At 35.0% G+C, this 27,762-nt stretch overlaps 1 protein-coding gene and 1 long non-coding RNA gene across 4 annotated transcripts in view; one reads left to right on the top strand and one right to left on the bottom strand.

The window, feature by feature from the left end:
- AP3B1 (adaptor related protein complex 3 beta 1 subunit) overlaps positions 1 to 27,762 on the bottom strand; it is a 147,645-nt gene that overhangs the window by 79,924 nt on the left and 39,959 nt on the right. For all 3 annotated transcript variants that reach the window (XM_017808082.1, XM_017808080.1, XM_017808083.1), the window contains exons 8-14: positions 16,587 to 16,748; positions 14,311 to 14,408; positions 12,101 to 12,155; positions 11,950 to 12,021; positions 9,457 to 9,519; positions 8,436 to 8,568; positions 3,246 to 3,355 (exon numbers count right to left, since the gene is read on the bottom strand). In XM_017808082.1, the coding sequence (XP_017663571.1) occupies positions 3,246 to 3,355; positions 8,436 to 8,568; positions 9,457 to 9,519; positions 11,950 to 12,021; positions 12,101 to 12,155; positions 14,311 to 14,408; positions 16,587 to 16,748 (693 nt within the window). The remainder of the gene's footprint in view (positions 1 to 3,245; positions 3,356 to 8,435; positions 8,569 to 9,456; positions 9,520 to 11,949; positions 12,022 to 12,100; positions 12,156 to 14,310; positions 14,409 to 16,586; positions 16,749 to 27,762) is intronic.
- On the top strand, positions 966 to 6,652 carry LOC108494033. The gene is made up of 3 exons (XR_001873703.1): positions 966 to 1,061; positions 5,933 to 6,009; positions 6,118 to 6,652. It is a non-coding gene; the product is annotated as an uncharacterized LOC108494033 (long non-coding RNA).

Below are 27,762 nucleotides of genomic sequence, written 5' to 3'. Positions count from 1 at the left end.
TTGAAGGGCGTGGAGGAAAGAAGCTGGAGTGTAGCTGGATCCAGCTGTACTGTGCTGTACTATGCATGGGTTTATGTACAAATACCAGACACAAAACAGGTATCAAAGATCTTTCGCTGGGCACACTTGGAATAAAAGTTTAAGGCACAAATAAAAACACACAAAAGCAAAGGAACAAAAATAATCACTCTTTTCAAATATGTAAGAAACAATCAATCAAAGGGCAAGATGACATAGACTTAATCTTTACTGTAAATGAGAGTCAGTGGTCTACAAGGGCTCAGTAATGGTTTCTTGTATTGGGTTTGTGTGGTTCTGTGAGAAGCTTCCAGAAGCTTATTTTACTTCTCATTATCACACACTGATTCTGTTAGTAATTAATTCAATTAATATCCCCACTTCAAGTCTGTTTTCTCTGTGACAGTGATCGGTGAGTGATCTCTACTGGTTCTTAACTCATGAACCCTGTATTGTATTGTCTCTCCCCTGTCCATTTGCAGAAGGGAGTGATAGAGTGGCTTTGGTAGGTACCTGGTCTCCAGCCAGGGTCAACCCACTACACTTCTGTAGATGAAAACAAGATGAAGACAAGAATGTCAGTAAAGTACATGACCTGAAAGAAACATTGCTAGGAAAGATTTTTAGGCACTTCGACATTGCCAATCACAATCTCAGGCCAACACAAGTGAAATTTATAACAGTATCAATGAGAGAAATTCAGGCACCAATCCATTAAGGTATTCTACTGAGTTTACACCAATTTCGTTTATTTTAGATGTTGTTTACCATTTACCCAAACTAAACCCTGACAGAACAATCAGAAAGTTTACTTTTTGCTTAAAAGCTTTTTGACTTAATAGTATTTAATTCTGTTCATGCTTTCAGCTGTGTATTACCTAGTATTAAGTTAATTTCAACTCTAAAAAGCAACAAATAATTTCTTTGGTTATTTTCTCCCATTCTCTAGTTTCTGTCAAGTTCATGCAAGACCATATCATTTGGTTGCTTCTCCTACATCCAAATGCAAGAGTCCTTTAAAGACTCCTGCATACAGCTATAGGGTAGGTACCGTAAGTTTCAATCCTAATACTTTACCCAACAGAAGAGGTCAGAAAACCACCCCCCCCCCAAAAACCCCAAACACTAAAAAACCCTGTGCAAAGTAAGTGTGTATACAAGTGTGTATGTATGTACATATACCGTATGTCAATGTTATAATGGTCAAGAATCCTCGATTTGTGTCTGTGTCTTACAGCATACAAATCTCAAGGCAATTGTGTTACATCAAGTCACAACCACTTTTACCAAGAGCAATGTTTAAATTACAGGTGCAGATCTCAGGAACTCCAGTAATACTTTATTAAATGTTGACATTTCAAACTCACATCCTCAGTAATTATATTCTCCTTCCTAAATGTATACGCTCAACCTTTACAGAAGTAAGGGGATGGGGGTTTGGACTAGATGACCTTTACAGGTCCCTCTCAACCCAAACCATTCTGTGAAGGAATACATTCATTTTCAGACATAATAGGGGGAGGTTATTTCAGAAAAATGATATGGCATTCAAATTATAAATATGAACTTCTTCGAAATTTATTCTGAAGCATACTGAGAAAGATATATATCTTGAAGTTATTAAAAAATACATGGAAAAGTGTCAAACAAGATATAAAACAATCACCTTGGAGAGCCTACAGCATCACTATCACTCCTTTGTTCTCAAAGTAGTATGATTCAGAATCAGATTTTGATTTTTAATTTATTCCTATGAATAGGAATGAAAGTCTGTTCCACAGACTGTTCTCCTACTACTTACCACTTTCTGATATTCTGTACAACCTCAACTGGAAAACCTGAGAACACTGAAGTAATCCAAGTACAGCATGTCTTTCTGCCTTCCTTATTCAACTTAAAGAAAGATTTTCTTTTCCAAAAATATTCTCTTTATTTAAAACTTGAAGTATTTACTTGGAAGTTTTGATTGTATAAAAGAGCTACAAATCTTTTTTAAGTGTTAAATGGAATATTTAGAAAATAACTACTTTTGTCTGCACAATACGTGGAAATAAGATGACAAGCTCATTTGGTGAAGTGACAGAAGATGTCTATAATAAGATCATACACTATTTAAGAGACTGTAATAATCAATCAAAATATTGCACAATTTTTTTGAAAACACAGGTGATTATTATAAAATAGGTAATACTTATTTTGATATGTAATTAGCAGCATTATCTTATATCCTCTTTTTATATGAGCAATTCAGTAGAATTTCTTTTCTTTACATCAGTTAAAGAGTTTGATCATTAGCTGTTAGGAGCCAAAGATTCATTTAATTTGTCAGTAACATGAACCAACAATTTTTTCCAAGAACCACTTCCTTTTTCTTTTCATATTCCAAAGTTTTCCAAATTCAGCTACTGAGAAATGAAGATTCACTGATTTAGAAATTGCTCCATCATCAATAAATGTGTAATTTTATGAAACTAAACAGTCCTATTTAGAGGCTCTTCACAAAAATAATTATTGACAGATCAAAATCTGTCACCTTTGGTTTATGATGTAATAGGTAGCTAATGGTCATCAGCCCTATATTTTAATTCAGGATAGACTACTAAATGTTGTACCAATTACTGGGACTGTGTGAAGAATTTGGCCAATAGCTATTTGCATACCTAAAGGTCAATTAAATCTAAAGACAGATGATAGCAAATAATGCAAATTTTACTGCTAAATACCACAGAATCTCACAGGAGATAAAAATGCAACTTCAAGACACATTCACAGCAGCATGTCTGATATGATGGAAAGCTCAGGTGTTTTGGGGAAAAAGGTTTAAAATAAAATTTTTTAAACTCCACTCCAGATCACTAACATAACTGGCTGATAATCCTCAAGTTAGCTGCTTCTTTGTCCTTACTTTCATTGCAACTTACGCACTCCACATTCTAAACCTGCTATTCATCTTGGCATAACATACTCATAAATGTTGACATACTCAACATTTCCAGGGATCTCTTTCAAAAAATCACTTCCCAGGTCTAAGGCACAAATAGATGCCACCTGACAGCTTCTACTTCCTTTTCTTTAAGATCACATAACACCATATTTTATGTTAAAAATTAAAAACTATGTTGTATTTCTCTAATATACTTATTTCCATTTGTAGCACAAATTCAAAGGACATAAAAATTTCACTATCTGTCAGCAAGGAAAATAAGACAGTGTGAACAAATACTCACTGTAATGTTATCCAAGAGTTTGGCCATGTGCTTAATAATTTCACCATGGTGTGCTGGTTGGGTTTGCAGCAGTTTCTTAATGACAACAACACTCTCAGCAACTACAATTTCTGTATCAGACAAAACAAATTATTTTTAAAATCACTTATGCAAAAGGAAAAGTCTCAAATAATTGATTGTAAAATATGTAAAAGCTTTTAAAACATGCTTTGTAGAACTGAATTCCATTTACGTGGTAACAAAGAGGTAAACTGTTCTAAGTATCACAAGTTCAGCTTCCTGAATCAAGTTATAAGCAGCAAAAAGAGGACAGAGAAACATTCTAAATGTAAAAATATCATCCTACTACATACTTTTTATGAAACTGCCTTTTAGTAAAGATGCACTTTGTATTTTTCCTTCTCAAACCAAGGAACAGTGTGAAAAAAAATTTGTTTTTCATTAAAATTATGCATATTTGTAAGAAATTTGCAGTCTGAACTAAAAATACAAACACCCGTTGAATTTTCAAAGAAATATTCAACATTAGAAGCAACAGATCATTCATATGCTAGAGAAATAATTAAACATTTCCTTTGCACTTTTTCACATTCTAAACAGTCCCTCAGGTCTGTAACCTAATCTCTAGTACATTCAAATGAAGCTTCTAAATAGAAAGCTGTTGTAAGATTCATACCAAAGTCATGCACTGGAGTGCTTAACTACTGTAACAAGTAACACTCACAGCCTATTCAACTTGTATGAAATATCTAAAGCTAAAAAGACCCAACAGGTAAAAGGTGCAAGAGTAAACTCCTGCTGTAAGGAAAGATGAAGAAGTCTAACGACCATTTGTTAAACAGAGATATTCCTACATTTCAAGAGTTAACCTGACACATGGACCATTCATTCAGAAATCAAGGATGGTCAAGTTTCAATAGAACAGCATAAGGAAGAAATGCCTAAATTTTGGCACTTGTTTGCTTGTTTGTTTTTTTGAGAAAGTGAACTTCTTTATGGAGACAGGCTTTTCAAAAGCTCTGAGTATGCATCATTACGCCATAAGCCTATGAAATGCTTAAATTTCAGCTTGCAGCTTTTTGTGTCATCCTTTATTTGACATGACATCTTTCATTTTCTAAACTAATTCCTTGAAGCAAGGTTAACATGTCTGTTTCATATATCTCAAGGTCTTGTGTAATCCTACAGATGAATTTAATTTAAACTGTGTTTTGCCAGATACTAAAATAAGAAGACAATTCTTGAAAATTACGATCTGGAATATATATAGTGGGGAACACTGTAACAACAACATTTATCAATAAGTATTTTGTGATACACTGAACAGTTCAGAAAAATAAAACTGAACCCAAAAACCTAAGTGGATTTGAAGTCATTACTAAAAACACTTGTTGACAATGTAGAACTGATTATGATAAAATGAACTGCACTAAATGAAATGTCACAATAGGAACTACTTTAATGCAATCTGTGGGAGCAAATTTAAAGAAAATAAACCAGAACTGTGAACAAATAAACCAGTATGGTTCTTTTACACAAGTCTAAATACCAGGAAAGAAGGTACCAACAAAATCAAAATGAGCTTGTTTTAGAATAAGGGCTTGCACAGTCCAGAAAAAACAGAGAGAATCTTGGAGGCTTGCTTTGCGCACACGAAGAATCCCCAAAACGGGCATGAAATAAAAGACAGGCATATAGGTTCAAAACCAAAACAAACTCTAACAAAACACTAAAAGGCATTCTGAATGAGCAGCAAGAAAATTTTAAAATGTAACTTTACCAGAACTATCAAAGAAAAAGTGTGTAGAAGACAACAGCAAATAAACACAAGAATTTCAGAACAGCGTAAATTTTATCTACAGGGTCACATCAGTATCAGTCCAGGAATAGGTTACCCAGACTGGTGGTGATGCCCAATACCTGGAAACATTCAAGGTTAGATTAGACAGAGCTCTGAGCCACCAGGTCTAATGGAAGGTATCCCTGCCCATGGCAGGGGAGTTGGACTAGCCAATCTTTAAAGATCCTTTCTATACCCAAACAATTCTGTAATTATTTGGGTTATTAGAAGGTTATGCAAATGGTTAAAAACAATGTTAAAAGGCAATTACTAAGTATCCAGGCAAACCTGAAGTTTCTGCTTTTCAGAAGGACACAAAGTTTAATCTGATTAACTTTTCCATCCTTATAAATAACAAAACTCAGAGACCTCGTTAATATATATAAACTGAATGCTATAAGGAGTTGCTTTTCTTTTATGTCATTCTAGCAGTAATTACATTAGATATGTAGTAGTTACCTGATGCATTAACAGTTCCAGTGATTTTATAACTTTCCTGGGTTTGTATAGATTCATAGGGGAAAATAAAGTTTTAGCTATACATCCTACAATTGTGTTTACATTCAACCTGCAACTTTCAACAGAAAATGAAAGTCACTCATTTAAGAAAAATCTGCAGAATTTCTATTATATGCAGAATATAGTTATATATAGTATATACAGACAGAAAAAAGAGACTTCCAATAATCCCATCTGTCTCTTACATCTAAAATGACTTTTATGCCGCAGTGCGGTCAGCGGTCAGTTGAAATTATCAAGCAATTGCTTAAGGAAAATGCAATAGTCAAATGCCAAACGTCACATCGAGGAACCAAAACAATTTTTCTTTTTGTACTTCCTTCAGCAGATGAGGAAGAAAAATAACTCTCAGCCTTCAACATAGCTTCACACAGAACAGTGTCTTCAGGAGACAGTCAGGTCCAGGTGGGATAGCTCTTCACAAAGCTTTTTGAGTGTCTCATCATTGAACTTTCTAGTTTCTGTTGTGCTTCTGTAGTTCAAATGTTGTTGTTGTTTTTTTTTTTCCCATAGCTCACAGCTTTCCTGAGTAGGGGAAATCTGACTTCAAATAAGCACTCATAAATATGCAAAAAAAATTTCAAGAGCAGCTCTTGCCTTCCCCAGAGCCTCGTTTCTGGAACGACACTCTGCCTCTAAGCACACAAGTTCCAGAATGATGAACTGTACAGCTCCTGTGTCAGTTATAGCCAAGATATCTCGGGTGTTGGGTTATATCTACAGTTAAGGCCATTCCAGAACAAGAGCATAGAATTAGAAGGCAGTTTAGCCAAAAGCCTGTTCTTTGGCATTCTATTTTGGTTTGGTAGAATTAGTCTGGTCACCTCTCTGACTCTGCTTTCATGGACCTCAGAACCTGCTGGATCTACTCGCTTGTGCTTCATGCTATGCAAAGCAGCAGAATTAATTCCAGGCTTCGAATGACCATGAAAGAAGTTGCACAGCAAACAGATTGCCTGTATACTTCCAGGTTGAAAGTTTGGGGAAAGTAAGATTAACTAAGACTGCTACACAGGCTAAATCTCTTTTTGTTCCCTTACCATGCCAAAACTCGTATATTCAGTAAGCCGAAACTATTGGTAATTTCCTGTCACCTGGGAAAAGGTACCACATAAATTATGCCATTCTATTCATTCCTTGAAAGAAGGAATAAAGACACTGCAACTATGGTAAAGCAATTTGCCAGCTGCCAGGTTTAAAAGATTCCTAAATATATCCTTTGCAGTCTTTCAGAACAGTAAGCACAAGAAGATAATTTTATTTGCTAGACAACTACTTAGAAACAGATAAGAAAACTAATCTTGTTGAGACAGAGCTTTGTAAACATGGACGTGCATGTGTGTGTGTATATACATAGAATTACTTTGAAGAAAATATTAAATTGACAATCTATGATAAAAGAAAACAAACCCTTTTCCTCTTATCTTTGTTTTTTCTTAGCAAAAAGCAAAACAAAGCAAGAAAACAGAAAAAAGGATTATTAAGCAACAAACTTGGTATTCTGAAGTGACAGTTTTATTATTTAATTTAAAGCAGACGTAAAATGGGGATTTGTACATGCTGAAAGGAGCCTTCTCACTTAGAGGAAGATTGCTAGTAGAATTAAGCAAATCAAGAACAAGCTTTAAAGGTTGTATTTTTACTATGGTAATTGCTGAATGTAATACAAAAAGATGCGCTGTGCAGACACGCCTTGCAGCACAATACGGGAAGATATTTTAAACACGGTTGATAATCAGAAAAGCTTAAATGTAAACAAGGTCTAGAGCACTAGGAAATTAAAGTTACATATATTAAAACTACAAAGCACTGAGGCCTCTCAGGAATTTCTGATACAAGGTGAGGGGGTTGAGAATGAGGATTCACAGGTCGTAAACCAAGTAAGAGAAAGCTCTGAGTATATTAGTGGGCCACAGGATGACTACGTGCTGCCAAGGTGATGTCTCCAATAAAGGCTTTCTTATGATTACCATGAAACTATATCCAGTAGATATGGAGAGGCACTAATGCTGCTTTTCAAAGCTTAGAGAAGATCTCAGCTACGTTCTCTGAACAATTCTAGTTACTCCACGGCACCCCAAAAAAGCACATGCTTTTCCTCCTTCCTGATATTATTTTTAAACCATACATTTCCTAACTCTATTTACAATATTTAACTATATTCACACAAACTGCACATTATATAATCATCGAGTTCTCTACTTGACTTATCATCTTCAATATTCATTGGCAACTAGCAAGATTATACAGTATTATCAGGTGTTGATTTATAGTGGTGCTGTATCCTAGGACTTTATCTGCTCCTTCTTGTGTTCCTTAGTGATTTGCAACTCTGTTTCACTATATAAAAATAACAGAAAGTTACGTTACAAAAGCAAGCCAAATTTGGGGCTATTTATTCTAAAAGTATTTAATACAGGTTTTTTTAAGTTAGGCATTGATGCAATAAAAAAAAAAAATTCCAAGCTTTCAGCACCCTCTACAGGCTAACTGCTTTGATGCAACTAAACATATAACAGTAAAACTACTGCTATCAATGATAATCAAAACAGCACACTTTAATAAGTACAGCATTTAAAAAAAAAATAGGTAAACATGTAGTGGCAGGCCACAAGGAATTAATTTCACTAACAAAAGAGAAAATATGTACCCAGTGAATATAAGACCCTTTGGAAGTCCAGAATCACTATTTTTATCCAGTCTTGTCACCTAAATTCTTACAAAAGTCAACCCTAACATGGTTTTTAACATGTTCTGCTCTGTGTGGTTCTCATTAAGAAAAGGTTTCAGGCCATCAGCTACTGAGAAAATAAACAGAACTTTTAGCTTACCATCCCTGTTGGACAGCAAACATACAAGGCCATTGAGGCATGTGTCAGTCACTTCAGTGATGTTAGTTGCGCATCTGCCTATAGCCTGAATTGTAGCTGCAGCAAACTGTTTATCTTGGCTTTTCACATAAGTCTAAGGAAAAAGGATTTTCATTAGTCAATGCATAACTCTTGTCAAAAAAAGACTTACCATACTATCGTCATAGGACAGACATATTGTACAATAAATTCAACCTAGAAAGCTACATTGCACATTAATAGTCATACTTTTTTCACCTTATTGTCACTTTTAGAAAGTATTTCCTTGCCAGCTTTGGTTGCTCATGGCCATGCAAACCTATGATTTCAAGAAGCTGGGGCAGGGGGCAATTAACCAAAACCAGCAATTAGTTTGTGTGCAAAGTTGGCGGAGTCGGTGAGCTCTCTCTTCAGAGAGGTTTCAGTTCATTTAACTAGGGGCATCTGTGAAACTATGAATAACCTACCTGCCTGAGAACCAGTACCTTTCAGAGAAATCCAGCCAGAGAACTGAAGCAATGAAAACAGATGTCATAAGCAAAGAGGAAAGAAAGAAGGACAGACAACCATTTCACTGTATAGGCAGAATCTTGCTGATACACAAAGATAATGGAGATAATACTATTTCATCAAATGACTTATGGAAGTGAGGTTCAGCCATAAATGCTGATGGCCAAATACTGCTAAAATTAAGATCCTATCATATAGTGATGTACAGTGTCAGTCAAGTTGGTAGAATGTTTTTTGAAGAATATAGAATGCTTGAGTTTTTGCCATCACCCATTTTTTTTTTGGTAGCTGGAAGGAGAGTGAGAAACAAAATGTTGAAACTCCTCTCCATCTACAAAAAGCTCCATTATCCATCACGATATTTCCATTTTGAGAACATTTTATCCTGGAAAAGACTTTAACTTGAAAAATATAAGTCTAAGAATCTAAAAGAAACATTCAATAATGGCAAAAGAGAGCATTTCACATTAAAAGAGTATACTTCTCTACAAACCTGAAATTCTCGAAGCAGAGTTGATATGTTGGCTTCATTTGCTAAATTTGTCAAGATTTCAAGCTACAAGAAAAAAAAAAACTAGGTATTTTATCAAGAGCTAAAATATTATAAACAGTACCACATGCACACTATATTTTTATTGTATGTAAGTAAAAGATACTACTACTAAAAATACCATTCCGAATTCAACAGAGTATACCACTGTCAGTATAAATTGGCACCAGCATTGCACTCAAGAGGAGTATTTTCCTTGCTAGTATTCACAAAGTTTTCAAAGCAGGATAGTAGGGTTCAGTCATGCATTTTCTATAAGCTCTAGCTTTAGTGTTGCACTGTGTATCAAATGAAATACTTCTGTCAGCATGCTTTTCAATGTTACCCAACAGGCCTTAGCATGTGACAACTAGCAAGTGTAAGAAGAAATAATGGCAGTCACAACTGCAGATGGGGAGGGATAAATTGTCTCTTATATTCAGATGAACTGTAAAAAAAGACCCTTAAACTCAGTAAAGAAACACTTGCATCTATGAGATTCCTCAGATCTTAATCAACATCAACAACATCAGACCGTGAAAACTCTCTTCTTTATTCCTGATGAACAAAAGGATGATATACAACACTTGGCACATATTGTTAAGATGCTATACTTCCAAACTGTTTTACCTTTGAATAAAGTAAACTGAAAAGACAACCCTGACTCTCTAAAGAGAAGTCATACTCAGCAATCTGGTGGTATTTTTTGAGTTGGAGTCACCCAGAAAAGGATACTTAATTGATACAGTCCACCAGAACTTCAAAAACAGTTTGGTGAGATCTATAACCAAAGGCTATTAAAGATAACTAGTATAGCACAGAAAGCAAGAGGATAAATGAAAAAGATGAACAGGCAGGAAAAAAGGAGACTATTTTATAGTACAGGATGGCTATCAATGGAATATCACAAGTATCTCTGCTAGCCTTTTTCATATATGAATTATGAAAGTAATGAGAAGATAGGTGACAAAGTTTTAACTGATGGAACAGTTTTCCATGAAATGAAGACAAAGGTTGACTAAGAAAAGCTGCATAAAAGGTCCAAGTAGTAGGGGACTGGTTAATAAAATGGCAAAAGAAATTTCAGCACATGTATCTGCAAAGTAATGTTCACAATTGTGTACAAACCTGACCTGTAAAGAAAATGACAGGCTCTGAGATGATTACAACTAAATATAACTGAGAAATTGAGATTAAAATATCTGCGAAGATATAAGCTCAATGCTAACCAGTGATCAAAAAGGCAAACTTGATGTTGGGGAAGAAAAAAGGAACAAAACAGAAATCTAAACAGCACAGCAGATGAATTCCAGGGTGCCCCTACATCTTAAATACTGCCATGGGTCTCATCATTCTGTCTTATAGCCGATATGCTGGAACTACAAAGGTAGGAGATGGAGAATTCACAAGATTTTCTTACGCACATAACAGTTCAGGTTGTCCTAAATTTTTCAGCCATCAAGAAACAAATGAGACAACGAAAGGAAAAATGCCAATTTCTACTTCTCCACGCCTTCCATGTTGTATTATCAATTAATATGGAAATTTAAATGGATCAACTTCAATTATTTTGGGACTGACTTTTCTTGGATAACAGTAAGGCAGGCATTCCTGACAGCATTCCTGACAGTTATCATAATCATTAAATGTGAAGAATATCTTTTTGCCTCAAATTTACTTAGACTTAATGTTGTACATATAAAAACACGAGGGGGTTGGTATAGCCATCTTGGACTGTACCCCTCTTGAACACATAATGAGGGTGCAACATGCATGTAAAATGAAGATAAGGAAAAAATGATGTTTCTTTCAGAAAACTGTACCTTCCACTCCTAAACACAAGTGCCTAAGACAACCTAAAGGAAAACAAGAGAAAAGGCACATAACAGTAGAGAATTTTTTAGCTATTGTTTTGTCAAGGATTTCACATTTGTTAAAGAATAAGAACAGAGAAAACAAGAAGACAACAGTCAAAAAACATGCACTGAGATGTGACCTTGAGGAAAGCCTAAAGTACTTCTCATATCAAATGCTGACTTCAAAGGGAATTTGGGACTCTAACACTGCCCCATTTTGTACAGGGGAAAGACTTAAACTCCATTTAAGCTAACAGTATTAAAGACTCCCTTCCTCGCATGAAAACAGTCAAACTCTACAATGTTAGAATGGATGGTTGGATAAAAATTGTAGTGCTCTCTATCATTGAAAAGTCTTAAACACTGTAGTGGAAAACACAGCCCATCTGCCACCTGCAACACGGTAACGAGAACTTTTAGGCAGCCTGACAAGCCCAAAGGACACTGGTGGACTTAAGCTAAGCGCCACAACTCTATATTTCTTAGCGAAGAAAAGAAACCAAACAGAATGAGTTGTGTCATATCAGTGAAAAGGATTTTACCTTCCTGTCGAAAACTGATTAGTCCAGCACTATACAGATGAATTTGTTTTTAAACTCACCTTCAGTATTTTGATCATAGTTGGATCAGTTGATCTAACATAGAAACTCTTCAGAAAAGGTTCAAACATACCCTGAAAATCAGAACATATTTATGTAGCTCTCCTGTGTTTCAAATAAAATATGATTTAGAAAATTCTAAATAGGGTATACCTTTCTCTGAATTGACATAGTGGCAATATTTTGCAGAACAATATACTGCACCTCCCTAGAATGTGAAAAAAAAATAAGAGTCATTCCACAAAATTAAAGATACATAGAAAAATGAAACACGGTAAAGAAAGTCCAATTTTATTTGAATGCCAAGTCAGTTATACATTTGTTTTGGCACAAACATTGAAGACAACTGCTACAAGTTCATCATCTGCTTCACAAGAAGACGCATGAAACCAGGTTTTTATTTTTTAAAATGCCAATATGCAAAAATATTCACTCACATCAGCTTAATGGTGCCTCTTGGGGACCTTGGGTATTTATTTAAACCAGAAATCCATTGATCATTTTAATATCATGAAAATCACTTACAAAAACCTTACATTTCAACCACCTTCTTGGAACAAGTATTTCAGGATATTTTAGTTGGAGAACAAAAACATACTGCCTTTATCCGCAGTGTTGAAATGACTGCATTAATTACAAGAACAGTTAATCCTTGCACAATTAGCAAGAATTGCTATGACTTTTCTGGTCTTAAACAATTTTTCTAAAAATTCTCAAAAAGGGCTAGGGTCTCCTTTGACTTGAGGGTTTACACTGGCAGGCATACAAATCTATCAAAAAGCAGCACTTTTACATAATAGTCTTCCTAAGATACAGACAACAGATTTACGTAATATTCTTAACACAAAAACTTTAAACATGATTGGAGGGCATTCTCATAATTCATGTATTAGTTCAAAACCTCAGCAGAAGTGAGAAAAAAGAAATCTGAGTACCAGTCTAAAGCTTTTAAACTGCAGAATTTGTGCCACCAATTGCTTAAAAACTAAACAATGATTTACACACTATTTTTCTGAACCATGAGTGCTCAAACCTTGCATGCTGCAAATACATCCTAATAGAGAAATCATCATGCCCATTATCTCCTCTTACTCAATAGCTCTAAGGTAATTACAACTGTTGCTTACAAAGAAAAGTAATAATAGAGATGTACTTAATATCTTTTAAACCTATTTTGTGTAATTCTTACATAGGTACATGGAAATAATCAGCTGCACATGATGAACCAAGATTGGAAATTGCTATGAAATGCTCTTTCAGGTACTCTCACCCTAACTAGATTATAGTTTAGTTGACATTAATTTAAAGGCCATAGGCACATAACTTCAAGGGCAAACAGCAAAAGCCATTTCAAAGTGGCTCTAATAGCAGAAGTGTTTCACCCAGAATGGTAACAGAGAACAGACAAGCCATTCAACATAGGAAAATCAGAAGACTAGTGACATTTTAGGCACTAGTTGAGGTAGAAGAGAAAAGTGACTTCTCTTTTAATGACATTTGAGTATAAATGAGTATATTACTTGCGACTATGAGTTTATCTGTGCATGTACCAAATTGCTTTAGCCATTTTACTTATCTTTGTACAGAGAATGGGAAGCACAGAGAACTATAAAACAAAACACTAAAATAACAGTGATTCATTCTTACCTGAAATAAAAGCATGAAAACATAACCCAATTTTACTTCTTTACTAATTTTTAAACGACAAAGATATTAGCCATGAGTAAGTTGCAGAAGTTTACAGAGAAAGAGTTCTACGATGACAGAGCTTACAAAATTTAAAGTACCTCTGAGTAATCTTACCAGGCATAACAAAAGTGACTTTTTAAAAAAATCTTGGTGTATGTTTGACACAAACAATGAATTTAAAATGTAAATTATTCTCATAGTGAAGTTCTAAACAAAAATACCAGGTATAGTTAGAAAGTTATTCTGAAAACATCTTAATAGTGTCTCATATATACATGGAAGTTCAAAATCCAAAAACTGAGCAGGGAAAACCCACTTCTATGCAGCAAATGGGTGGAAGTAAATTTTTAATAAATTCCAATAATTAAAAAAAACCAAGACCCTAAGCAAATCAATTGGTACTGCCTCTATTTCAATACTAACAAGGCAGCCATGATTCTTGTTAGAATGAAAGTCACAGAATAAAATACAATATTGAAGGATCCTGGATGTGGTAACGAAAATGATGGAATTACTTTCAATGATCCTAATTTTCTGAGTAAAAATGAGTATTACAGGACAATTTTAAAATGAAACCAATAATGAAACAGTTGCGTTCTTACAACTACGGCTAAATAAGTATGCACAAAAGCTCTCACAAAAAATTAGTAATGTTAAGTACGGACTTGACCTACCTGTTACTACGGAGTAAACGCACCAATGACTTAGAAACAATACCAGCTTCTGATTTTGGTGCCAAATGCCAGTAAAGTTGTGCAACTGCCATTACCACCTAAAAGAAGAACATTCAAAACAACATGTTAACTTCAAATCGTTATCACATTTGCTACAGACCTGCAGAACTACCAGCTCACTCTTTTTCAGAAAGCAAAGTGCCTACCTGCAGTCTTCGAGATCAACAAAGCAGACTGAGGAAGAACACCAGAATTAATATATTTTTACCAATTAAGTACCTTCACTTCCTCCCAGTATTTATTGTATGCCATAATAAATGGAAAGTCGTAGGAAGAGGCACAATGAGAGGGAAAAAAGTACATAATTCAAATTGTAAAGATACCAATATCATCCCTAACAAGACAGTATTGCTAACATCAGCTGTATAAATTAATGAAGAAATATTCTTTAAAAATTCTGCTAATGTTGTGCTTTGACTTTATTAATACAAGTTCAAAATCCCTCATTATCTATTATCTACTTTCCACTTAAAATATTTCACTCCATTATTCTATTATGTAATTTATAAAACAACAGCTGCCTTTACTGGCAACTTTTAAAGTATCAAATCCAAAAAAAGTAAACACTACAGGGTTGTATACTAATATCCTGGCTAGCAAAAAGCAAAAGACAGATATATAAGCAGCTTATGTTGCCTATGAGCCAAGATTGGAAATTGCTGTGAAATGCACTTTTATTTTTTATTTTTCATACTATTTTTTCTTTTTAAGTTTTCTCATAAGTAAAAGACAAAATATGACCTTTATGCTAATGAATATGTCATGTCACAACCTTTCCTACAATACTGTCACAATAACTCTCTGTTTCAAACAAATCATAGAAAGGAGACTCCAAAGCCATCATGATGACACCTCACCCGGTATCTTAAATCTTAGTATTAATGAAACAGAAATTATTATTAAGCAATAAAAAGTGATTAAAAAAATCTGAAAACAGGAAATAACCAAAATATTTTTAGCAATATAATACAGGTATCTTTTATTACAAAGAAAAATGTAAGGTCACAAAGAAAGCAATTAATTTAATTGCAAGTAAATTCTGTATTTGAATAGTATGAATTGTTACACAGGTATGAATATCCATGTAACAATTCAAAGCAACTGAAAGAAGCATGATTTCACTTGTCAAAGTGCACTTAAATATCTAACTGTTATAGTGGAAGTTAAAGATCATAAATATGAGAACCAAGACCATATTTAACAGTGATAAGAAAATTATGGAATGTGAGCAAAAAGTAACTGAACCTGTTCTCAGCGAAGTATGATGGCAAACATATCAAATGCACCCCTTCTTTATGCTAAATTAGGAAATATCATAGCCATCAAACAGTGATTTCTAGCAAAAAGTTCTTAAAACTTAATCAATTTGTTTCCAAAGTCTGCTCACAGATTATAAGTGATTTTAAGGAGTCTGACATTAGGAATCTAGAAGTATTTTCCAACGGAGAACTACAACCTGATCTGCTTAGCTTATCAGGAATAATTGCAAGGTGACTTAATCATGGTGCAGTAACTGTTTTTGCAGTGATATGAATACTCACTATCACTGGAAGACTTTTCCCTGAAGACAGGACAAGCTGAGGTTAGAAATAATATTCCGTGATCTGATTAACATCACAATGATTCACCATCAGCATAGGTTTTTCTCTTTCTAAAAATTTACCCGTATTTTAAAATTTCATGGAAATAATGTAGATCATACAGCAGTCATGACGTTGTATCTATCCTGCAACCCTACCAAGGCAACACCACTATGAATCTGGCTTGGACTGACAAAATAATTCAAGGTGTATATTGTCTACTTTTAAAATGTGAGACTCAAAAGAAAGAACAAATTAATGAATCAATAATAAGTATGATTTTCTTGGTAGATCTGTACCACTAAAACAGTTTGTGCCATCCTAGTTGCTGAAGGCTTTAGCATTAAAAGCTAGCTATGGTATAGTCATCACATGCTATTTAAGTTGGATTCAAATGTTCTCACATTTTTTGCTAATACTTTGTTTATCCACATTATCTGGAGCACGTACCACAATCAGTGCACACGTTTGCTTACAAGCTAAGTTAAATTTGAAATAGCTTCTCCTAAAGTTACTAAAGAGCATTTTCACACTTGTAAAGAGATGTAGATTTTACTTCTTTTCAATTTCCTAAATTTTCTAAAAACATAGATACTTAGTAGTTTAACATTTTAATGAAAAAGCAATTTGTCATACAGCAGCATTTCGGCTTTGAAGCAAGGGCTTTGTATTTCGTAACAGCAGCCTGTGATCTGGGTCCATGGTATAGGTGCTTTTCAGTTTCTGATCCTTCTCCTTCTGTTCTTCATCAGATTCATAAAAATTATTTTCATTATATTCATCCACCACCTCATCAGCCTACCAAAAGACAAAATGACAGATATACAGAGAATCTTTGAATCAACTTGTTTTATTCACTAAGGAGGTAACATACAACATCACAACTGCATGCAAGATTTATATAGGTTTTTTGAAATTAGCTATAGGCTTTTCTACCCATTTTTCAAAGCAGTAGGTGTAGTGACATGAAAACAGATTAATGATATATACAAAATTTCCTTAGAAATAAGATGAACTGCCAAATGAAATATTTTTATTATTATTCTATAAACTATTTAAGGTATGTATATTGGTATTTTTTGGACTTAAAGCCTATGAGTTGAAAGTGACACTTCTGAAAACAATCTGTTGCTTACAATTCCCTCTTTTTTTGAAAACAATGCAAATATGTGCATTCTTCCCTTTCTAGTAATATGTAAACTATTTGTGAAAATAGCAAATCTGAAAAAAAGGGACAGACTTTGTTTATTTTAAAAAATTAGGTAGGTAAAAGGTATTTTGAGCCTGGTCTTCTCTGATGAAGTACAAATCCTTGAGTTGTTTAAATAAAATTATGAATTATCTTCATAACGTCACTTAAAAAAACAATACACCACCTTGAAAGAATTAATTAAATTTGAGATATTAGTAAATCGGGCCTTTCATTTACTCCACAGAACTAAATAAAAGAATATAAAGGAACACATCTTACGCAAACATGATGAATTACAAAAAATCTTAAGATTTCTGATGTTGATACAAAAATGGATAAAGAATACAGTTAAAGTGTTTCATTATGCTTAAATTTAATTTGCATTTAAAGTCCATAAACTTAAACAAAACTAAGATGGAAACCATCAAGATTAGAATAAAACAGAGTGTCAGATCTCAGAAGCTGTGGTCTAGATTACCAATATTGAGAGTACTCAATGTTAAAAAACTTTTCTTAAGAAATAAGCTACTGACTTCCCCAACTTGTATGTCTGCATTCCTAAATTCTTCCATCTCAATTTGTCACCAAAGCATCTCATTGCGACAAAGAACTTAACTGGGTAGCTGGAGTAATTTGCGTTACAATGGGCTTGTTGGTACCAGAAATCGACTCTACACATAGGTCTGTTTGCCTGCCTTTGAAACCTCTGTCAATATCTAAAGAATATCTAACCCTACACAACGGTTTAAAGTGAATTACTTAATCCATATACCCAAATGCTGTTTTTTTAAAAGACATAATTACTTTACAGACAAACGTATTTTTTTAATTATAGATGGTAGTAGCAAAGTGATCAAAAGTGAATGGAAAAATAGCTAAAGATTAAAATAAGACACAGGTCTTCAGAAAACCACACAAGGGTAACTTCAACCCTTTGCTGCATGCCTTGGTCAAAACTCAGTTGTAGTAAAAGAATCCATAAAAGTGTCTTCAATAGAGGTAGGAGGCAGGGGGGAGGGAGGGAAGAAGTAACAATGAATCAAGGTGGTAATTTTGTAGTGGTTTTTATTACAATTTCAAAAGATACTGAAAATAAAAAAATGAGAAGATATGTGAAGAGAAGTTTTAGTACTTGATGACAGTCCTCTCAGTGTTTTACAAAATCCATAGCAAACTTCTTGGATTTCTTCTGCAGTAGCAAGTGAAGTACTTTCATTTCCTTACTTCTCTTTCCACAAACCTTTGTGGCAGCCACGTATCTAAACTAAAAATTCAGGATGCTAAATCGAGACTAGTGGTAAACGAATTCCTCTCTTGCCTACAGGATAGGCAACTTGAAAGCAAAATTCTTAAATCATGGTGAGTCACAACCCTGCACTGAAGAAGCTTCCTCTAACATGGGGAGGATAATTCAATCCTCATTGATTCAGGCTTCAGCATCCCCGCCTTGACTGCTAACAGACATGCACGTCATGAACGCAACTGCAGAATACTGAACTCAACAGGAATACAGAGTCTGAAACTGTATTTAACACATTAATAACTGTTGCACAGAAACAGCCTGAAAACTCACATTTCTAATGGGTTTTTTAAGACTTCTTAGAAACATACTTGGAGCCCAGTTCCAATTAATTATAACACAACGTATGCCTCTTATATAACCACTTATAATTTTAATCTGATTAAAGTCTTTATATTGAATCACCTGTTTCATAACCCTGCAGCATAAGTATTAATGTGGTTTGTCTTGTAGTCATATATTTTATTGCAAATTCATAATATTCCTCTTCAATCTGTTATGATCTGGTAGGAAATAATTGTTCCAGAAAAAGGATGATGATGATACACAAGGAAATAAGTTTAATGAACTGAAATTCATCAAAATTAAGTTGATGAAGTCTACTTTGTCAGAATTTGTAGTCACAGGGGTCTACTAAGACAACAAGAACATGTAATATTGCAAGATTGCCACATTACCACGGAAAGGAAGGGAAAGGAAAGCAAAGTATTATGTATGAGCCAGAAGACTGCAAAACAAAAACGTGCGGGCTTCTTGGTGCACAAGAATTGTTGTTTCAAATTCTATTAATCATCCCACACATGGAGAGCAGTTACCAGGCAACGTGAAACACAACTCACAACACTCACAACCCTAAAGCCTCAAGCTGAACTACAGGCTATATTCAATGTCAAAGTGAGACAACTGTACATTTAGAAGCATAGACCCTTCAGATCACTGAGTCCAACCATTAACCCAGACTGCCAAGTCCAGCACTACACCATGTCTTTAAGTGCCCGGTCTACAAGTCCTTTAAACACCTCCAGGGACTCTGACTCTACCACTTCCTTGGGCAGCCTATTCCAGTGCTTGACAACCCTCAGTGAAGAAATTTTTCCCAACATCCAATCTAAACCTCCCTTGGTGCAACTTGAGGCCATTTCCTCTTGCCACATCACTCAATCCACACCCGGATACATCCTCCTTTCAGGTAATTGTAGAGAGCAATAAGGTGTCCCTCAAGCCTCTTTTTCTCCAGGCTTAAACAATCCCAGCTCCCTCAGCCACTCCTCACAGGATTTACTCTCTAGACCTTTCACCAGCTCTGTTGCCCTTCTCTGGACACACGCCAGCCCATCAGTGTCCTTCCTGACTTAAGAGGCTCAGAGCAGGATTTGAGCTGTGGCCTCACCAGTGCTGAGCACAGAGGGACAATCACGTCCCTGGTCCTGCTGGTCACACTATTTCTGGTACAGGCCATGATGCCCTTGGCCTTCTTGGCCACCTGGGCACACTGCTGGCTCTTGTTCAGCCACTGTCAAACAGCACCTCTGGGTCATTTTCCTCTAGGCAGTTTGCCAGCCGCTCCTCAAGCCTGTAGCACTGCCTGGGGTTGTTGTGACCCAGCACTTGGTCTTGTTGAACCTCATACCATTGGCCTCAGACCATTCCAACCTGTTCAGATGCCTCTGCAGAACCTTCCTACCCTTCAGCAGACCAATACTCCAACCCAACTTGGTGTCACCTGCAAACTGACTGAGTGCACTTGATCCCCTCATCTAGATCATCAATGAAGATACTAAACAGGACTGGCCCCAATGCTGAGCCCTGAGAAACATCACTGGTGACCAGATAACAACAGGATGTAACTCCATTCACTACCACTCTCTGGGCCCAATCCAAGCCTCCTGGTATTCTAACAAAGAGGGAAAGCCTTGTGCAGAGATCAAAGAAAGGACCTCCATGCTCAGCAATTGTGCTAGGGTTATTCAGGAGAATAGCAACCAGAACAGTATGCCCTTTATCGTGAACTTCAATCAGGAAAAAAAAGTATGTTTGGGGTATAATGGATAACATGAGTGGGGTATAAAATAAGCACTGATAACACTAATATTTTTACTGCCAGCACAGGACTGAAGATAAGACTCTTACATTTGGGAGATGAAAGTCTTTCAGTTTTAATTATTATTGTTGAATCAACAACTGATGGCTTCTACAGATAATTTCCTACACACTTACTCTCCAATCTCTAGTATCCGTAGTGTACCCATACTAAACTGTGGAAGATGCTTCTTAACACATCCTTGAAGAAATGCTAGATATTGGTGACAATGAAATTTTACTTTCACAGGTTTCGAATTAGAGCTCAAACTGATAATAACAAGCACATATTAGCAACTTCATCAGAAAAAAAACCCAATAATTTGATCCTTTTTGACAAGGGAGAGACAGCATGGGAATCTGGGAGGAGGTTCAAATCTTCCTTTGCTTTCTCTGGTAATTTCAATCCCTTTAGATGCAGTTTCAGTCCAACAGAAGCCTGTTGCTTTGTTTGTTTTTTTAAAAGCATATTTTGTTTTCACTAAGATAGGTAAAATTATCTGTCTCACTTTGTGGTCATAGGATCACTGGAACTACTGGATTTTCTAAAGCACTAGGTGGTAAGGGGAGAAGAACAGGATAGTGGCAGTCATTAGTTAAACTGCATTAAATACACTTAACAGTTTGTAGTAGCACATGATTTAATTGTGCAGTTAATAGCTTTTCTAAATTGCAAAATGACTAAAAAGTTCAGAACCCTGGGAGAATAAAGTGATTAAAAACTGAGACAGACCACTAGCATTCCAGGCTAGGAATTGCAAATAGACTCTGTGCATTCCCCATCTACTATGATTTATTCACAGCAGAGGAGTATTTTAGTGTGAAAGAACATGCATTAATTCTTTCTTACATTATTTCAGACATACCGTTTAGGGACATCATAAAGTATTAACAGTTTAAATAAAGAAATTGACAGATAGCAAATTCCATTAGTGTGTTTTTAAAGTCCCTAGGTAAATGAGCTAACATTTAACTGAGATTTTGCTTGAAGTTATATCTAATATGGCATAAAAGTTCAGAATGTTACTTCCATTTAGGAAAGTGTTCACACATTATGTGAATGCTACAATTACCTCCAAACAGAGCTTCACACATCCATAGACTGAGTTCAAGTAAACCTTCAATGACATCCGAAGCATGACCTCATTATATTTGCCTACTTTACCAGTCTTAACTCCATCTTGTATTGAAAAACTGATTCAAATATTTGTATTCCTAGGTTAGGTATAACTGAAGTTATAGAACTTCAGTTTCTCTCCCTGGATTCATAAGGAAATACACTTACAGCTTCTTTTTTTAAGGCCTGCAGCAGAATATTTGGCAGGTAAGATTTTAGCTGTCTTCCAGAGCCCTCTATAATATTTCTAAGAACCGTTCTCAAGAGTTTGGATAAGCTAGGTTTTGAAGGTAAGAAGAGTTTTGGGATTATTCACTAGTCAGCAAATCTGATCAAATACCAAAACCACCTTAGCCCACCAAGATCAGTAATCATTTGCTGTATCATGAACAGTATCCTTAAAGAAGGAAAACGGTACATAATGTAAAGAATAGTTTTCTACTTAAAACATTAATATCCGAGATAGATCTGAAATTTCCATATTGTGTGAGAACATGCCTAAATCCTTCCACACGCTTCACAGATGGGTTTCAGAATACCAAAATGGACCTGTCTTTGATCTATCAGAACAAATCAGTAATTGCTAAAAATCTTTGATACCTAAGCTACACAAAGGAACTAAGACACCTACATAAGCTTGAGAATTCAACTGTGGCAAGTGAAATTTAACATTAAGGTACTTTCACTCACATTGTTCTTAGCTTAACTTCTAGCATATATAAAATATAAATCAAATTTCATTTGTAGTTTACTAATAATATTCTCATCTATACAATACCCTGTACAATTCCAGTGCAGATGTACATGTTTATTTCATTCTAAAAAAAGCCCCATAATTTCCCCATACAGTAGGAATATGCAAACTCATTTATTACATGAAATACCCTTTAAACTGCTCAATCCAGCCTTAGAGTGGCTTTTAAAAACTCACGTAGCCAATAACATAGGTTTTAAATACAAACTCAAAAGGTAATGAAATAAAACAATTAGTGAAAAACTAAAAAAAAACCAAAACCACAAAAAACCAAACACAAAAACCCAAATACAACAAACACAAAACATTCTATAGAAAGCCGATATTCATAAAAGTTTTATACTACAGCTTTGAGACGAAGATTGCACAGGTGGAAATTTGGGGTTGAGGTCCACTGAACAATAAATTTTTCCCAATATATCACAATTACAGTAACATCTGTGCTAAGTAACTTCACAGCAAACTACAGTGAAAACTGAAGAAGTGTTCGTTCTCATTGCTCTAAGAAGCAGCAATTAAAGTCTTGAACTGGTGTCTAAATATAGGGTCTAAGACTTAAATGTGCTGCAGTAATGAACATCTTTCTGTAGCAGCCCCAAAAGCCCAATTACTGTTGTAACAAAGTCTTGTGACACTTGCAGCTAGAATTAAAACAATTCATTATGAATTTTGGATCACCTTCATTTATTCGAAACAGTTTCATTCTCCTCAAAATGGAAGTGAGGCATAAAATAACTTTCTTACCACAAAAAAAAAACTTTCAGTAGTGTGTGGAAAAGGCACGATAATGACAGTGCAAAGACAAACAGAGATGAAAAGCAAAGAAGAAAAAAAACGTAGAGCATAAGAAGAGAGGAAGCAAGTACAAGGAAGAACAGGAAGGGATAAATTAAATATTGCAAAATAAAATTCAGAAGGAACAAAAGCGAAGAATTAAAGGAAAAATATACCATTTGCTTCTAGCTAAAAGTTTACAATTTTATTTCTCTCAAGTCCAAATATTAAAGTGAATTTGAAACTTTTATTCAGATGTTTGGCTAAGTGCTTGAGCTGCTTTTCAGTTTTTTATGATAGTTAAGGTTTAACATCAGTTTAAACATCTGAAGAGGCAGTATAAGCCATCAGTGTAGAAAGCGCATATGAACCAACTGCCAAGCAAGAGTATTCTTCCACAGGACTGCAAAATGAACCACAAAGAAAACCAGTTAATTGTTAGTTACTGCAACCAAAAGAAGGGTACTACATGCTCTAGGATTAGTCACCACCCCTCAGGAGTTATAGACAATGTATGGAGGAACAGGGACCTCACAGATCTTCAGCCTGTACAGAACTGCAATCGTTCACAGTGCTCTTGCTTTTGTAGTGTTTCGAGTATACACTCTAGTTACAACAAACCATGTATACTTACTTCTTAAAGCAAAGCACTTCCTTCTCTCTGGGAAAAAATGGATGCTTTTAATAAGTAAATACAAAGAGAACATTTCCCATTTACGCAAACAGACTCATATATTTCTTTTTAATTTTTCTTTAGGATTGTTCACAGCTACCAATGTAGCTGTTTACAGCTACCAATGTTCATCCAATATTTAAACAATATTTGGACTACAGTCCTAGCTCTAGACGTTAGGAGATTCAAATTTTCAAAACACAAAGTAATCTAACACAGCATTCATTTCATATTGCTTACACACTTTTCTATGAGTAAGTAGCATTCAAATGGCCAAAATTAAAGCCAGAAACTGTGGTGGCTCATGGGGATCTGCAACATCAGATATTTAAACTAAAAATTGCTAGTAGTTGGACAGTTAACATTTAGATTCCTATAAAAATATTTCCATTTCCTTCCAATTAATTTTCATCTCTGTAAGTCAATAATTTAGACAGAGATAAAAACAATTTTAACAACTTATTTGTAACAGATAGCTAGACTATCTCTTATCCTATATATAAATAATAAAAAGAACCTCATCTAGAGTCAAGAAGGCAAGACTACAGCATTGGATGGACTACATGGAAACTGCTGGTCAAATCTGCAGGAAAGCCAGGGGTTGTTTCCTTAACTTGAGTAGATACAGATGTCCTAAAGAACTTGCCTACACAGATTCTACTCACTGCTGCTATTCCACTGCAAGTCTGTCATTGGACTAACAGAAACCACAGCAATATACTTTGCTGCAAAGATACATGGCATTTTTATCTACAGACTGTACTTCTCTTATGCCAGCAGTTAGTGTCTAGAAGCCACAGAGCAAAGCAAAGAAAAGCAAATGAGGAAATTAATGTGCCTGAAATTCAACCCTCTCTTCAGTTTTTCTTCTGCTGGATCAATTCCTTTATCCAGACTTCCTTACAAACACTATCCCTAACACAAGGGAAGAGAGGGGGAAGATGGAGTAACGGTAGAAAACCAATAATGCTCCCTTTCAGTGACAGAAGAGGCTATTATACAGTGATCATGAAAATAGTCTTGGATTATATTCACAATGACCATAAAGTTTTGCTTAGAATTTCAAGTAATCAACTTCTCACAACCAACTTGAGGTAATCTTTTGTTATAAATCTATATGTTAAGATATTCTCACCTTATTAGGAAAAAAACCCCCTATAATTAACTATAGGAATAAACAAAACTGCTGTGACAGTAAAATAGCTAGCCAGTCCATTTTATGACCCAAACGCTTCACTAAATATCTTCAAGTAAGTGCTTCTGATATTAAACATTAACCCCACTTCATGCATATCTAAAAGAACCTGGCCAGGGAGTACTGCACTCTCACAAAAAGGGAGCAGTAACTGAATCCATACTGCCCTGATTCAGATTGAGTATTCTAATAGGTGCATTAAGAATGGAAGAAATAAGCAGCATAACACGTAAGTTCACTGTAAACTAGTTTTCCTAAATTTAATCTTTTGTTTGTATCACCCAAATCAGGGTTAAGTAAATCTACTGATGTATGCGGTTTTCTGGTGTCTGAAGAGGACAGCTTAGTGGAAGCTGAAGGTGAGATGAGTGCTTTTGATCTCTGGGAAAGAAAATTCTCTGGCCTCACAATCTTTTAGGGCAGTGGAAAAAAATAAAATGGAATAATCAGTGAAACTATCATCTGATATATCTACAAAGAAACTTCACTGAGGTCTACAATGGACTGTAGATGACATGTCAATTCAGTAATACATAACATACCATGATTAACTTTATCCTAAAAGATTGAATGCTTTTCTGAATGTTTCTTAAATACGTATCTATGTCTCCATATTCATCTTCTTATTGTGGGACCGTATAATAAAACTTCTAGATTCTCTACTGAGAGTTGGAGAACAAAAGAAGGGAAAGGTATATTCAGGCTGATTCATTATTAAATGAATGATATACATACAAAATATTTTTAAAATATTTTAGCTTGTTTCATTTTTACTACTTTGTCTGGGTAACCTAGTTAATAGGAGGCTATTACCCTGAATACACCTTTCCATTCTGTTCTCAGCCTCTCAGCAGAGGATTTAGAAGTTTTATTAAGCTCTCCCGCAGTAAACCAGAACAACTGATTCAGGATGCTCATTACACTGTTAACAAGTTCTACAACAGTTAAGGATAGACAGTATTTCCTATGTGCTGTGCTTGAAGCTTTATTGTTCACAATTACAGTTCACTCAATGTGCACCCCAACACGGGGAACAACAACAACAACAAAATATTTAAAGCAGTATTAGACACTGCTGAGTTGACTTAAGTAGCCATTAGACACTGAATTGTATCACACATAACCATGACCTTTGTGGAACACACTAAGAATTCCTCACTAAAAGATACTAAGAAAATACCGCAAGAGCAGGAAACATTTTAAAGCATTTAACAAAAGACAAGAGATCACAGAACAGCTGAAGTCAGAAGGGATCTCAACATTTTGTCAGAGCTATCAATCAAAATAAATATTTTCAATCTGTTTCTTCCTGTAATTCACTGAGAGCTGGGCTCCTTTTCACAATTCATGGTTTAGGGCATACACACATTCAAATACTTCACATTTTTCTTGTAAAATTCCTTATTCTTTTAGATTATTTTCTTCAGGCTGAATTCCTCCTTCCCTCCCTCCCATGCCATCAGTTATTCTTAGTAAATTCTGAGCACTTTAAATTGAGCAATACTTCTATAATTAATCCTAAAAATGTAAGCTTCTTAGAAGTCCTTATCAGCAACTTTGTTATAACGGAAGTCCATGATCAATATGAATTCACCATTTTTTTCCGATCTTAATTGAACATCAAGAGAGTTTATTTATGTAATGTTCAATTGTCCGAAATGAAGCTGAGCAGCCCTGAGAGTCACTGTTTTTTTTGCAAGACTACACTTCCCAGCTCCATTTCGCTCTATACAAAGACTGTCAGCACTTCTGACCAAGTCAGCTGTTTATAGAAGACACCCCTCCCAGATGGGACACGCGCTTGGTGTTAAATTTACGCATCAGGACAGCTGAAGCAGCCACTATCTCCTGCGATCCTTATCTTGCAGAAACAAGGATGGCTGAACAGCCCAAAAATCAGTTTCTGAGCTGCTAGACTGCAACTCAATGTATTCATTGAAACCAACAACAACTTTATTTTAGAATAAGCTGCAAGCTGTTATCGGTCAGATGTTTGAAAACAACTTGGCAGTCCCAACACCTTCTGCAACAAGAGCAGGGCAAAATATTTATGCTGGAATTCATCACAGTTTTATGTGCTATCATGTATTCTGTTTCCCAACAAACTTGAAATTGTTTTTGCTGGTTCTAGTCCCAAGCAGGTATTCCCAATATGAGTGCCATGCTCTCATTCCAGTTAACACATGTTAAAGAAAAAAAGGTTATTCTGAAACTATATTCACATGTAACTACTTTAAAACAGATAGCATAAACCAAGGATATTCTTCCTCACAGCATTTACAACTGGAATTAAAAATTATACCTTTCAAAGAAGCTAAAAATAGGAATATAAAACTAAGTATTCTTGGTTAATGGGTAATTTGATTAAAGTTTTGTAACAACTTTAAGCATATTGCTTAAAAAAACATCTTTCTCCATAACTGGTATGTATTCCAAATTTTTCCTTAGATTTCTAAATGCAAAAGAAATCAATTTAAACCATTACACCATTACTTGCTAGGAATTAGCTCAATTTGAACAAAAGCAACATATGTTTCTCAAAAAGTAAGGTAAATTTTACTGAATAAAAATGCAAATATGCATTTTAGCAGCCTCGAATTTATTAATCTGATAGGTTTAATTTCCATTTTCCTGTATCAGCTTTATTTATAAAGTGTCGTGCCCTATAAATATGCTGTTATTTTCTATAGTCAAGCACCCTCTTAACAAATCTTCTCATTAATATGTA

Source organism: Lepidothrix coronata, unplaced genomic scaffold (assembly GCF_001604755.1).
Source record: "Lepidothrix coronata isolate B3197 unplaced genomic scaffold, Lepidothrix_coronata-1.0 Scaffold22, whole genome shotgun sequence".
Classification (NCBI taxonomy): domain Eukaryota; kingdom Metazoa; phylum Chordata; class Aves; order Passeriformes; family Pipridae; genus Lepidothrix; species Lepidothrix coronata.
This window is presented reverse-complemented; position numbering and strand designations above follow the sequence as displayed.